Below are 15,808 nucleotides of genomic sequence, written 5' to 3'. Positions count from 1 at the left end.
TTGTACACCAAATCAAAATCAACACGCATAAGGCCATTAATACCCTCAACACTGCATGTCAAGGTCATTAAGTTATATATATATAGGCTATATATTTCATTAGGTCAAATGGATATTTGTATAAATTCCATGAAAAATAGGCTAAGTGAAAAAGCTTGCTTGAAAAGTTATGTACACTCTGTGTATCCAGAGTGTACATCCTGTGAATACACTCGTGTATTCTATTTTGTAGGCTACTTTTTACTTCATGGTAACACCACTTGACATTAAACACATGTATCAGGAGCTACTTGTACGTTTTTCCAAATCAAAAACACGAACACAAAACACTGATAACATTTCTAAAAACTTTTAAACTAGATTTCTCTGTTTTATTATCTCGAATACATGTAATTTTCATTGAAACACGTACTAAAGTAAGCGTTTCTCTAAGCATATTCCTGCTCCTGGTCACAGACGCGCTGTTGGAGCTACATCTCCAATATATAGATCTCAGGGCGGTTTGAATGTTTCGTCCGATATAAATTGAGGATGAGAGAGAGCGTCCTGCACATCTCAGGCACGCATCAAGCAGTGAGATCATTTGTGATATAAATATCTCTTTGCCAGCAGATCTGCTCCAGCTCCTGCAGCCGAGGGTAATGCCCACCAGTGAAACGGCGAGTTACCTCAGAGCGCTGGAACAACAGCAAAATGCTGGAAGTGGCCTAGCACGCGCACAGACAGCTCTCTGGAAAGAATGAACGTTCCTCTCCTGCTTTTACTCCTCTTTCAGTTGCCTCGCTCTGCAGTGCTTACGGGATCTGAGCGCGCGTATTTGGAGCACCAACTTGTCGAGGAAGGGCGCGTATCAGGGCGCAGGACAGGCAGACTGTACTGTAGAGTTGGAATAGGTTTCCACCTTCAGATTCACCTCGATGGAAGAGTCAACGGGAGTCACGAACCAAATCCGTTAAGTACGTTATCATTTACCATATCTTTATGGACTTACAAACATTTTGTTATGTGGAGAGCGAAGTTCAAATTAGTGACTGATTGATTTGTTTCTGATATAAATAAACTTACCAATATACTAAATGTGCTAATTTACATCCAAAACGAAATATAAATTATTAAAATGACACATCGTAATGCTTGAAATGCTTGTGTGTAATAATAGAGAAGCTCCATACAGACAGAATCATAGCAGGTTATTGATGAGCTGTGCAAAAATACTTGAGACTATTTTAGGCACATCAGGACACAAGTAACTGTTATTGCAGAATGATCTGGCTGAATGAATGATAGACTATAGTGCTTCCTCTTTGGAGTCTCTTGTTTTGGAGAGGCTTGTTTATTTACAGGTATGGAGAACAGGTGCAGCGGCTGAGATCAGAATGCTAGTGAGTTGAAAGCTGGAGCGAGTGGCATCATTAACATGCCATGCACTAGATTTCTGTTAATGGTTGAATAGCTTGGTGCACATGCCGTAGTACTTGGTCTATTTAGAGGGTCTACTGTAAAACAGATGATGAAAATTAGATTAAAGTAAAAAGGATCGTTATAAGTCTGGCTGTGGGTGTTAAGCCCATATGCTATGAATATTTAGAAAGCAAACATCATTGACCTGAAACATCTCCCTGAAAGAATGCAGTCATAGCCAATCTAGTTTTATATATACATATAGGCTGGCATTAGGAAGTCAAGTTTTCTGGGTAGTTGTTTTTATGATGTTTAGTGTTGTGTTTTCGCTATTCTTTACTTACTGTATAAAGGCATAAAAAACATAGACAAAAACACAAGACAAATAGGCTGTTCATTGAATCAACATGGAACTGACTCGAGCTGAATAATGTTATCTTGCTACAGTTGCTTTACAGCAGAACTTTAGTTTGTCTTAATGAAGTTTGCATCATTAATTCTGTTACTTTCCTGTTATCACTGTAAAGCTGCTTTGAAACAATTTCTATTGTATAAAGCGCTATAAAAACAATGGTGACTTGAGCTCACACAGTCAGAGTTTAGTTATAGTTCACCCAAAAATGAACATTTTCATATTTAATACGTTATAAAGTATCTAGCTTCCGGCGTGTGGATTACTTTTAGAATGGATGGATGCACTTTTTTGGGCTTCAAATTTTGAGCTGCCGTTCACTGCAATTATAATGCTTGGAAGAGTCAGGACATTTTTTTTAATATAACTGATTGTCTTCGTCTGAAACAAGAATGTCATATACACCTAGGATGGATTAAGGGTGAGCAAATCATGGGGTAATTTTCATTTTTGGGTGGACTATCCCTTTAAGTGTATTTACTAACAGATGTGACTCAAATTGTTGTGTACCTCAAATTGTTGTGTACATTCAGCAGCAGACAGCTCAACTCAATCCTCTTCTTAAACCTGTGAATAATACTTGTAACCATAATGACATAGAATATAATATCAACATTTTATATTGTGTCTTTAAGAATTTAAGCTATTTTCTGTGAAACACCACCTGCTTTCTTTCTTCCTCTTTCTTTCTTTCTTTCTTTGCCCAAAAAACTTATCATGGCTTAACTTTGCCATTTGTATTACATGAGAGAGGTTGATAGATCTAACATTTTAGTGATGGCAGCAAAGAATAACAGTGCATGCCTTATGCCATTCATATGTCAATGACACAACAACCTGCACATACATTAACTCGCTTTCAAAATTCGGTTATTACACTTGAAAACTGAAGGGAGACGCTTTGGTTATTAGAATGCATTTGTCACTCTCTTTCATAATAATATCCTATGTATGAACAGAGAAATATGTATCACTCCAAACAGGAATTACAACTGTATTCTGCTGCGTGAACATAGCCTTTGTTTGACCTTTGACTTTTAGGACATAAAGGTCATCAGTCGTCACTGCAATCAATGTGTTTTCCTCAATCTGTAGGTGTGCTGGAGCTTTTTGCCGTGTCTCAAGGGGTCATAGGGATCCGAGGGGTATTCAGCAACCGATTTCTAGCCATGAACAAGAGGGGGAGGCTTCATGCAACTGTGAGTCTGATCCAGCACTATATTAACACAATATAAACTCATAAATCTGCTAAGAAAAATGGATGCAAACCAACCCAAATGTGCTAAACAAACTCCCCATACACACTTTTGAGGGAAGTCGCAGCTTACTGTGATTCGCCTCTGCAAATTCTCTACAAAGACTTTTTGCAGCACACAGCAGTGGAGAGAGACACTGCAGTTTCAGAGCAATCTGGCTTTGCAGGGGTCTGGGCTGTCTGATAGAAGGCAGAGCTTATTAGCATGTGTTAATGGGAAGAGCAGATTAAAACGAGTCTGGGGTAGTTGATAATCTTGCAAGGAAGAGGAAGGGAATCAATATGTGTGTAAACAAAGTTGGGCAGCTGTATGCAAACAGCAAGAATAGGGATTTATGCATGCAAAGAAACAGTATATGAAACAATCTATTTTCATTTTAGCTTTAAAACTCTTGCATAATAGGAACTGCCTTTTTCCAATTTGTCTTTCATTTCAGAGAGAGACAAAAATAATCATAAAAGGATCGGTGGGTACACAACAAAACCCTAAACTAAATCTATCCAATTTATTTAACCAATTTATCATTATTCAGCTTTCACCTTCACGTTACATATTTTTTATTAGCACTTGGAAAGAAAGTATCTGTCACAAGTACACAAAAATATACATATAAACTGCCGTTCAAAACGTTTTTTTTATGTTTTTGAAAGTCTCTTGTGGTCACCAAAAATACAGTAAAACAGTAATATTTTAAAATATTATTACAATAAAAGAAATATACATTTTTTATTCTAACATATTTTAAAATGTAATTTATTCTTTTGATGGCAAAGCTGAATTTCCAGCATCATTACTCAAGTCTTCAGTGCCACATGATCCTTCAGAAATCATTCTACTGATTTGGTGCTCAAGAAATATTTCTTATCATTATCACAGTTGAAAACTGTATTGTGCTGATTAATATTTTTGTGGAAACTGTGATTTTTTTTTTGTATTCTGTTTGTAATTTTGAACTGAACGTTTAAAAGAATAGTATCTATTAGAAAAAACATTATAAATGTCTTTAATGTTACAAAAATGTTTTTATGCAAATGCATCCTTGCTGAATAAAAGTAATAATTCCTTATATATACAGCTCTGGAAAAAAATTAAGAGACCACTTAACATTGATTTTTTTTCAGAGCTGTATTTATATATATAAATCGTTCTGTATTTATGTGCACCCTACTTCACATAAATGTTTTACAATTTTAGAAAAATCTCGTAAGGGATGGATAATAAAGTAGTCTGATAAATCTGAGGATTAGCCTCCAAACTGCAGCAGACATCATCTGTAATTAAAGCAGCTGCAGCGGCTCCATCAGACTTGAATTGGGTTTCATTTCCTCAGACCAGCTACAGTTGCACAGGCTTATTTAATAGCTGTCAGCTTGGGTTTTAAACCCCAAGAACTTCATTCCGTAGACAAGTCGGCCTAACCAAAGAGTATCAAATGACTTAGCGTCTGATTTTTGTTGCACTGTCTGTCATATTTAATATTTAGATGTTTTCATAGTGGCAATTTATTGCTGTGATAATGGCAAGGAAGACAGATGTACATTATGCCGTGTGACCTACCCAGCAAGCCATTACTAATATAATCTTTGCAAAGATTAAGAGGTCACTGCATTTATTGAGAAAACAATAGGGAGCGGGTGAGAAACCAAGAGGGAAACGGAGATGCAAACGTCTCCCATTCCATGAAAAGTAATTGGTCAAGAACCAGAGGCGTGTCTCAAATTAAATTTCGCTTGTATGCTCTAAAGGTAAAGGAAACAACTCTGAATAATAAAGTAGCAATTATGAATGGGGTTTAAATCTGCCGTGCCAAGATGTAATGACTTGTGTCTGTGTCTACAACAGTATAACGCTGTGAAGAAAGGCTGAACTATGGCAGTACCACAATATATTGGAAATCTTTGAGAGAGGATTGTTTGCGGATAATATTCGGAAAGAAAGCTGTCAGAGAACAGACACAGGTCAAGCAGCTGTACAAGTTCATGACTTGACAATAAAATGTCTTCTGCTCTTAGACAACGAACAACAGACATATGGGATTTCTTGGATCTCCTCAAACATAGATTGTAATAACCCCCCAAAAATGTCATAAAAGGATGTAACCTCAACAGCTGGCTGCAGTCTAAAACAAAGGTCATAAGGCACTTCCAGAAGACAAAAACCATGTACCCTAATCAAACAAACGTTCCAATGTTTTTGGGGAAAATGACCACATTTAGGGGAGAGAGCCCCTGTGAAGTTATGGTGGGTCAAGTTGTGACTGGCATGTTTAGAAAATATTGTAATGGCACCATTTTCTGCTTTGCTGCACTCTTCAGCAAACCAGAACAGTTTTATTATTTCAGAGTTTGGGAATTATGTAAGACCTCTCACTTGGGTCTGACCCTCATTAAAGTCATGATATAGTTTCCCACCAAATGTATTTTTAGAGAATGAGGCCAACATTCATATTAATGGTGGTTGTGTACAGTTATTGGTATAAGCTGCTGTTTACAAAATACCAAACAGTGTCCCCAAAAAGTATTTGGACACTTGATTCAAGCTTTGAAAGTATGAATTTCATTGCATTAATATCAAACCAAGTGGCTTCTGAAATCAAATGATACTACAGCTTGAGAAATGCTTTCAATTATTGATTTATTTTTGGATGTATGAAGCAAGCAGTTTCCTTTACATTTAAAGAGGTGTCCTAGAATAATAACTAATGGTGTCGTTCATCACAATGACTAAATGTTCAACAAACACTGATAACCAGAAAGAGTCTTGATTTTGAAAAATATTTCTAACAATATGCTTGGCATGGCATTTTTCTATTATTTTATAATGTTTCCTGAGGTGCACTTATATTGTTAGTATGATTTTTACATAAAAAAATGTCATAATTTAGAAATAAAAGGCATTTTTTCTATACTGTTATTACCCCTCTGGCTGAATGTCCTGTTTCAAGTGGCGTGTCTGCTGTGAGACTTCAGTGAAAATGCCCACTGTTGTGATTGGCTGACATCTTTGATTTGAAATGAGTGTTAGATTATGTTGAAGAGGAAGGGGAGGTAACCTTTCCTGGTATGATGTCATAACAGGAAAATTCCAGATCAGCTCATCTGAGCTCTCATTTTCAAGGCAGAGAAAAACAGCCAGAATCAACATTTCTAGCCACTTGGGGACCATATACAGGCTAGGCCGCTAGGGGAACTCATATTAATGTTAAAAAACCTCATAAAATGAAATTTTCATGCCATGGGACCTTTAACAAATTTCCTTTTGTGAAATGTTATTCTTGAAATGTGTTTGTGTCTCATTTCTTTCAAATAAATGCAATTTGATTTAAAGGTCCCATGGCATGGCATTTTTCTATTATTTTATAGTGTTTCCTGAGGTGTACTTATATTGTTAGTATGATTTTTACATCATAAAATGTCATAATTTAGAAATAAAAGGCATTTTTTCTATACTGCTGTTTGCCCTGTGGCTAAATGCCCTGCTTCAAGAGGCGTGTCTGCTGTGAGACTTCAGTAAAAATGCCCACTGTTGTGATTGGCTGACATCTTTGCATTTTAAATGAGCGGAGGGGGCGTGGTTTAATTAGGTCTACGACGCACGAGCTGCTGCCAGAGAGACGGATGGACCGGAGTTCACTTCACATCAGTTCTGTCAGTCTCAGTTCTGTGAACTGTTATAGTTACTGGAATATACTTAAGGTTATTAGTTTATTTCTAGTCGGAGGGGCTGTCACTCATGTCAGAAAGTTAGTAACTTTAGTAAATTATGGATCAGCGCTGACTGGAGACGCGAACCGTTTAGAACGATTCAGTCCGATTTGGTGAACTGGTTCGGTTCATTAAAAAGAACCGATTCAAAAGAATGATTTGTTCACGAACCGGACATCACGGAGATGGAGCGATTGCTAACAAAGTTATTTATAGTAACTACTGAGTTGTGAGCGCTGTCTGTCAGCGCGAGTTTATTGTATTTGTATCTGAGAGTTCTGAATAAACACGAGTCCCAGTCACGCCGACTTCATCATTATTCTACCAACTTTGTAACACATGCAATGTACCATTACAGCTGTCGAGATGAACGAGTTAGTAAGTGTTGATTAAAGCAGTATTTCTAGATATTTTCCAATTATATGAAAAGCGTCAGTGACGCGCATTGAGTAACTTACACAGCGCAAACAAAGACACAACAGCAGTAATTGAATGTAATCCAGTTTATTGTGGGGAAAGCTGGCTAGCCTAGCCCAGATACCCTCACACTTACCCCCGTCTGCTTAATCTCGCGCCGCGTATGGTGCCTCCGCTGTGGGCCAGATGCAGTACTGGGGGTCGGGGATGTTGAAGGCCGAGCTTCGGCGTGTGTGAGGTTTATCTCTAAAGATGCTGCTGTACAGTCTAGTACAGACTACTCTGCTGATGTTGAGCAGAAACGACTGTATGCACATTTAAGAACAGATAGACGCGACGAGGACGTACAAAAACACTGACTCACAAGATAGAAAACACGAAAACACCGTTCTGTCGGGAGAGAGAGAAGCCGCAGTGTGTGCAAGAATAATAAATAATTAGCTTCACATAAGAAATCAATGATCACAGATCAGAAGGAACTGAAGAAAGACTTCTGTTTTCATTTGTCCATCCAAATACTGAGAAACTGCCAGCTTTCACTCGTTCACAAGTAACGTTAATGATCTCTCGCGCTTGCATGGGCGTGCCAGATTCTCTGGGCGGAGGAAAGGGAGGTAACCGCTCCTGCTTGGACGTCAAACCAGGAGACTTCAGGATTGGCTCGTCTGGCCTGTCATTTTCTCAAAGGCAGAGAAAGACAGCCAGAACTCGGTTTTACACCGATCAACATTTCTATCCACTTGGGGACAATATTCAGGCTAGGGGAACTCATATTAATGTTGAAATACCTCATAAAATGAAAATTTCATGCCATGGGACCTTTAATATATAAAGCAAACACATTCATACAATTTTAGGTAAGGCTTAAGTGTCCTAACACTTTTTGGCACACACAAGTTTAGGTATTCAGTGTGTTGTAGACCACCTCAAGACAGAGCCCAGAAGAGAGTCAAGTCTGAGTCAAGTTCGAGTCCTTCTAGCGTTGTTTCTGGGTATCAGATATACCTACAGAGAAGCCCAAAGTCCCATTCGACAAAGAGCCATCAACTTGAAGAAAGAATAACAGACTAATAATGAAAGTAGTCTTATATAAGCGTGCTTCATGCCTGCTATCTAGTGTTGATTTGATCAAATTCATGTGATTGTGTGAGATGGTGGTCCAGTGGGTTAAACCATGGAACTGATACGCAGAAGGTTGCTGGTTCGATCCCAGCGGTCACCACCAGTGTGTCCTTGAGCAAGGCACTTTACTCCACGTTGCTCCAGGGGGATTGTCCCTGTAATAAGGGCACTGTAAGTCGCTTTGGATAAAAGCGTCTGCCAAATGCATAAAATGATTGAGCTATCTGAGATTTGGTCAGATAAAAAACATTTACTAGAGAGATCTAATTGTCTGGTCTTGTCAAGGTATGGCTGCATTTCTGAAACCCCCTGGCAGAATATTTATAATTGGAATTTGTGTTTTTTTATCTTAAAAATAAGATCATATATATATTATTACCGCGCTGAAGAAGCTGCACAAGAGTGTTTTTTTCCCAAATATTCCTCAAGAATATTTTATATAATAATTTACATAATTATCCTTTTGAGAAAGTTAGTTAGTTAGTTAATTAATTAATTAATACATCCTCGTTGAGCATTAATGACATTTGGCATTTTATGTAGTTGTGTATGAGTCCCTCTATTGTCCTGAATGTGCACGCACAGTATACATAACCATAGATTGCCAATGAAAAAGCATGTGTCCTGCTTTCCTCTGCCCTGGAAGGGTAAAGTTATTTCATAGCCTAATGAGTTTTCAGCCCATACAAACAAAGCTCCGCTTCTGTCAGTCACCACAGTCTTTGATTGCAAAGTTGTTTTTGATGACTTTGAGCTGGGAGATAAAAGCAAGACTTGCAATTATTCTGTAACCCCCTCAATGCTTCTTTCTAGGGCTCAGTGTCTATAATCTGCTTGCTGCTTTTCATTAGCTCTCTTTATGAGGGGCTTACTCAATCAGGCCACAAAGTGTTCTCTCTCCAGCAGCTGCTAATGTGGCATCCTACAAAGTGTGTGCACAGTAATTACTTATTGTGTGCCCAAAGTCTAACAGCTTTATTGATGTGCTGCAGCTCTGTCTATTGTTGTGGTAAAATTTAAGCACGATACGAAAGCTGATCACTTACATTTACAGGTAGAGTCTGCTCATAAGTGTACATCCCCTTTGCTGAAAACAATAATGATTATTCATCATTGTGTCATGTTTTTTTATTCAGTACTGCCTTGCTGAAGCTACAGTATTTGAGATAACATATGTTGTATTCCTCAAGACAGCATAATGCATGAATTTGGCTGTCGTCTCCACAAACATCAATGACTGTTTGTTGCCTGTTGTGATAGCTGCGCATTAGTCTCTGGTCCTGAAATTTCTTTGATTTCCCAGCATTCTCTGCACACATGTTTTCCCCACAATGTCTACAGTACATATTATGTTGACATTCAGGACAATAGAGGAACTCATACACAACTACATAAAATGCCAAATGTCATTAATGCTCAACGAGGATGTATTAATTAATTAATTAACTAACTAACTTTATCAACAGGATAATGATGTAAATTATTATATAAAATATTATTGAGGAATATTTGGGAAAAAAACACTCTTGTGCAGCTTCTTCAGCACGGTAATAATATATATATGATCTTATTTTTAAGATAAAAAAACACAAATTCCAATTATAAATATTCTGCCAGGGGTATGTAAACTTATGAGCACAGCTGTTATGGTTCAGCTTGCTTCTTATTTGTTTTACTGTGTATTTAAGACATTTATACGTATTTATACAGTCTCAACATAGTACATTTGGTACGTTTTTTTTGTTTTGTTTTATAGGTGTCAATACCATTATTACCATCTCTATTCTTGCCATACAGAAAATCAAAGCCCAAACCAGTATAGAATCCATACAAATATTAAACATTACATGTAACAGTTGTATTTAGAACCGTATCATCTTGAAGAACCCTTTATATGCTGAAATGGTTATTTGTGTTAGAGTTTAGGGTTCTTTATTCCCACCTTTTTGTTTTTCACATCTGTAACTGCCAAATCCCCCTCATCAGTGATTTTCTGGAGCTCAGATATACAACTACACAGACTGTCAACACGCTCTCGACAGGTACATTTCTTTCTTAAAATGTCGATAATTTTACACTTTAATTTCTAACTGGTTTCCTAACATTGTCTTTTTCTCTTTTTAGTTTAACGGAACATGGCTCACATGCTACTGTTCATTTTGTTATCTAAAGCATTTATATAAACATAATTGTTTCTACATAATCAAATGTACAGACAAACTGTAACTCTAAACTCAATTGTGTATTTCAGATGCTGTCACATACCATAACCATCCTCATCATCTGCAGAGAGAAACTGCCACTCAGAATACACACATAATGAAGGACGTAAAGACATCATAGATGATTGTGAGGATATTACACTGGAACTTGGTCTTCATTACATCTATATCATGTTCATTGTCAATTGTTATTTATATGTATTCAGCTAACAACTGTTGTTAGAGCACTGCCATTTTTGCTACAATTTTCCATGTCAATAAAAAAATTAAATATATCTGTTTTATATCTGTTGTTTTGTGGAATCTACTATTATACAAACTGCTAGTCTGAATCCAGAAGAGTGATTAATTCCATGGTGAATTATGCAATCATACTTTATTTTATTTGTATGCACACACTCAAAAATGTAGCCTACTGGATAGCTTACAGAAAAAGCCTGGAAAAAGTGTAAACGTTCTCTCATTTGAAAGTAAAATTACAAATATTAGAGGAAACTTTACACTAAATAAACACCATTGCAGCTGGACTCCAGCTGAAGTACAAACATAGATCATCAGAGGGATCTAATATCACTCACTGTCTATGTTAAATGCCAAGATTCAAGATATATTAACATAAGCATTAACATGCACAGCCGTATCAGTATCAGGCTGAACAACTTGTTGATTTTCTATCTTTGTATCATTTCATTCCCCCTTTTCCTGTCCTTTTCCCCAGGAGAGCTTTACAGATGACTGTAAGTTCAGGGAGCGGTTTCAGGAGAACAGCTACAACACGTACGCCTCAGTGATCCACAAGAACCATCGCACTGGCAGGGAGTGGTTCGTGGCACTTAATAAGAGAGGTAAAGCAAAAATGGGGTCCAGTCCGAGAGTGAAGTCACAACACGTGTCTACACATTTTCTACCGAGGATGAACCTACACGAAAAGACTGAACAAGGATTTTCAATAACAGACAAAGAGCAGGAAAAACAACTACCTCCACATCCATCAAAGCCCTCAATACCAAAAGTCGCAGTCAACACTGGAAAGAAGAATCGACCGATAGTCAAGTACTGGCCGAAGTTTCGATTCGGATAGACCAGTACTGTCTCAAACATGGACTAATCTTGCAAAAAAAGGCAAGCTGGGAAAAGGCTGGTTTGCTGAAATAACAAGTTTTCTCTTTGAGATAAAATACTTGTTTAACATGGGCATTCCAGTCATCATGTACATCACATGGGCTGAATGAGCCAATCACAAGACATTTTCAGGATGGATTGAACTTCTGAAGTCTGGTGTGGATTTCATAAAGATATTTGAACTAAGATGGCTTCACAAAAGGATTTGCATAATTATCCTCAGTGATTTAAAAAAATAACTACATTTTTTTTATATTATACCTCACAGTATTTATACAATAGGCCTATATTTATGTCTCTATGTACAAGCTTTTTTGCACAAACAGTTATCCGGCTGATTATAACATTTGTGATGGTAATTTGCAAATATATTTTTTGAAAAGCTGAACAACAATACAAGTAAAATAATTAATATTTTGAATGCTTCTGGGTTTAATTAAGCACATGGATTGCTTAATTGCTTGACAGAACGTCCATACAGTAGTTCTACTCTTTGAACAACTAGATGTCTGTCCATCAAAACTCTCAGTATAACTGCTGACTGTCATAGAAATGATATCCTTTAATAACCAGTGCATTCCATAGAAGAGCGATGTCTCACAAGGATAAACATGTCTTGAGACTGTTCTGTGTTTTTATGAGCTCTGCTCATCGGTGTATCAAATGGCAGACAGTTGTGGTATGGCCCTTAACAAAATATCCCTATAACTGTCAAGCACACTGAAACAGTGTGGAACTCATCTTTTGTGTTTACTGGTGAAAGCAACCATTATTAATGCATTTCTACAAACATTTTACAATAATTCATTTATAATAAACATTTCACTATAGTGTCATTATAAACATCCTGTTTACAATTCTATTCTGAGGCCACTGTCTGCTGTTTCACACAAAAAAACATGTATTTGGGCTTTTTATTTGGAATGAGAAATGTATTATTTGGATATTAAGAAATAATAGAAATCCCAAAGAACATATGGTTTTGTGTACTTTAATCACAATAAGCACTATTGCACAATTATTTGTTATTTCTGCATTAGATGCCCATGAAATCAACAATGTGGCCAAACGCACATTGCATATGCAAGGTGGTGGTAGTGGATGTCTAAGTCTGAAGACTTACCCATTACAATTGACATAACAGCTGTCTTGTGCCATTATCCTGTTGGGCTGAAGTCAGGGTTTGGTGGAGGTCAGACATTCCACTGGAAAATGGTTTACAACAGTATCTCATCAAATAGGTTGAAATACAGGGGTCAAGAGTCAAGACATCAAGGAATCCACATCAAACGGTGTCTGCATAAGCAATAATGCTGAAAAGTGCTATGAAGGTTTCTTCATACTACTTGGATATATGCCAAGAAGACCATACATCCATTTGCCAAGACTATGAACATTATCTGGGGATACAATCTTTGCCATTCAAATTCCTTAAAATTGAAAACAATGATGGCAAAATGCATAGAACATTTCCACACTGAGAACAGTCTGATTAAAGTTTAATGAGCTCTGCCACCTAGTGGTTCAGGATGAATAACTTGGCTTCAAGTGTTTCGGCCGAACTTTAAAAGCTGATTTAGCGCATTGGTTCTCAAACCTGTCCTGGGGACCCCAAAACCAGTGCACATTCTGCATGTCTCCCTCATCTAACACACTGATTCAAATCATCAGCTCATTAGTAGAGACTACAAGACTTGAATTGGTTGTGTCTGGTGAGGGAGACATACAACATGTGCAGTGGTGAGGGGTCCACACAGGACAGGTTTGAGAACCGCTGATTAAGCAGACCTGTTTGCCATGTTCAAAATAGTTTTGAATGAGATAGCAAACAAAACTGTGGTTTAGCAGAACTGTTCATTCACTAAATCCAGCAATGTTTAATGCAGTTAAGATGCAGTTAAACCTAAAACAACCCCAATATTTATATAGTCAAAATATCTTATTACAGTTTATTAATATATTGGTAATTGTGTCTTACACAACCTTTCAAATAAATCCATTTATTGTGTGTATCAGTTAAAAAGCAGTAGATTTTTTTTAATTGGGGGAAAGAAATACCCCCAAAATACTATTAAAGGAAACAACCTCTTCCTAAAAATAATAATAATAATAAAACAAACTGATAAAATAGATTACGTAAAGTAACTCTTAAAACATAAATAATTAATGTTTGCCTTTAAAAAATAAATCAGTCACTGTCTTTAAAACAATGACTCAAAGATGATTTTAAAATTGCATGAAAAATCTGAATGCTTTTATTTCTGGGCATCTTCTTTTAGAGTAGAATTTGAAACAAGTTTCTCTAAATAATAACAGTAATACTATATTATATTTAGCTAAGAAGCTAAGACTGCAAGAAATCATTCTACTTGTGTTAGTAGGCCTGCTGGATGAGAGCAGTGATTTATATAAAATGATATATAAATTATTATAATTTATAGATTAGTGGATGAGAGCTACAAGTAACAAACATGCACTCACCTGCCTCTTGGAATGCTTTCACTTAAGTAATGTTAATTCAGCATTTGAATGCATACTAATCAACCTTTCTGCTACTCTCATCCAAGCAGAATTAGTAGTTTGTTATTGTTTTGTACAGTTAGTTAAAATGAATCGTTATTTTGGAGATAGACAAACTTAAACTTACACTTATGTTGTCGCTTGTCATCGTTGAAACTTTCCAGCAAATGTTTGATTGGGCGGAGTTTGCGAATTTTCATTGGTTCATGATTGGTTTACAACCGGAAAACACGACAACTGCTACTATCCACTGATCCCAGTCCCACTACAGCTCTCTGTTGCCATGGGAATATCTCAAATTAAACAACATGGAGGACGACAGCGGCTCCTTTGCTGGTGAAACCGTAGAGACGTTTCGCACCTATGAGGACTTCTTAGATTCTCAGATAAAACCTTTGGATCTATTTTACCTTCAGGTGACGTATTAAAATTCACGTTGTTCGTCAAATCAGATGGCTGATCGAAATACAACTAAACATTTTTTAATTTGCCGACTGTAAGTTAACTGTGTGTCAGGTGACGTTGTGAAACTCACAAACACAGTGAGATCTTGAAAACAATTGTTGTCTTTTGTTTAATTTGTCAATATGAACAGTCTGGCAGTGTGCACAGCTCAGAATGGCCTGTGAAATTTTAGCAGTGTAACGATAGATGGCGACATGGTATTTCTGTTCTGCATGCAATGAATTACGTTTATGTCGTCTTTCCAAACTTAATTAACTCTATGGTCTTCCCAAAAGAGTGCACTTAGCTATTTAAGTAAAGTAAATTCATTTTAGTTGATTGACTTAAATTAGCCTCCAATCATCATTATTAGAGCTCCTCAATATGTATGCACTGTGGGCTAAACACACTGATGTGGTTGATCAGATCAAAGATGAAATGTGATATTTTATAATTGATCACTTTGGGTTGTTTACACTTCATTTTTTTGTTTTTGTTTTTTGTTTAGCTAAATCAAGTAACTTTAATGTAGATACAGTTTTGGAAATAATGTTAATAATTGTTTTTAATTAACTTTGGACCTTACAATGTGTAGGCCTATCTCCTTTAGACTATTTTTTAGATCTTTAGTTAAACAAATAATGGAATTAGTAATAAGAGTGTCATTTTGGGTGAGGTAAAGTAATTGAATACTACATATTTGACACTTAAAGAGTTAGTTCACCCAAAAAGGAAAATGCTGTCATTAATTACTCACTCTCATGTCGTTCCAAACCCGTAAGACCTTCGTTCATCTTCGGAACACAAATGAAGATATTTTTGATGAAATCTGAGAGCTCTCTGACCTCTCCCAGAAAGGTAGTAAAGATATTTTTAAAATAGTCCATATGACTACAGTGGTTCAACCTTAATTTTATGAAGCGACGAGAATACTTTTTGTGCGCAAAAACAAAAATAACGACTTTATTCAGCAATTTCGTTCTAGCCTGTGTCAGTCTACTACACAGTTTACGTTGTAAATACAGTGCTGTAGAACTCGAAAACGGGTGCACTATTTACAACGTAAACTGCGTAGGTTTTTTTATTAACTTAATGGGCCTTGAAAGTGGTAATTAAATTGCTGTCTATGGAGGGGTCAGAAAGCTCTCGGAGTTCATCAAAAATATTTTAATTTGTCTTCCGAATATA

General features: G+C 36.7%; 2 protein-coding genes across 2 annotated transcripts in view; both read left to right on the top strand.

The window, feature by feature from the left end:
* Window positions 1-739: 739 nt before the first annotated feature.
* On the top strand, window positions 740-11,615 carry fgf5 (fibroblast growth factor 5; the record flags this gene model as incomplete). The annotated part of the gene is made up of 3 exons (XM_079814147.1): window positions 740-956; window positions 2,909-3,012; window positions 11,253-11,615. 3 exons carry the CDS (start codon window positions 740-742, stop codon window positions 11,613-11,615), a joined length of 684 nt encoding a protein of 227 aa, XP_079670273.1.
* Window positions 11,616-14,484: 2,869 nt separating this feature from the next.
* The window catches only part of cfap299 (cilia and flagella associated protein 299), a gene marked incomplete at both ends in the record, with an annotated part of 94,989 nt that continues 93,665 nt past the window's right edge, over window positions 14,485-15,808 (top strand). The window contains one exon of the mRNA XM_079814439.1: window positions 14,485-14,592. Coding sequence (XP_079670565.1) covers window positions 14,485-14,592 — 108 coding nt within the window. The remainder of the gene's footprint in view (window positions 14,593-15,808) is intronic.

The sequence above is a fragment of the Gobio gobio genome (genome assembly GCF_949357685.1).
Source record: "Gobio gobio genome assembly, chromosome: 4".
NCBI classification, from domain to species: Eukaryota; Metazoa; Chordata; class Actinopteri; order Cypriniformes; family Gobionidae; genus Gobio; species Gobio gobio.
This window is presented reverse-complemented; position numbering and strand designations above follow the sequence as displayed.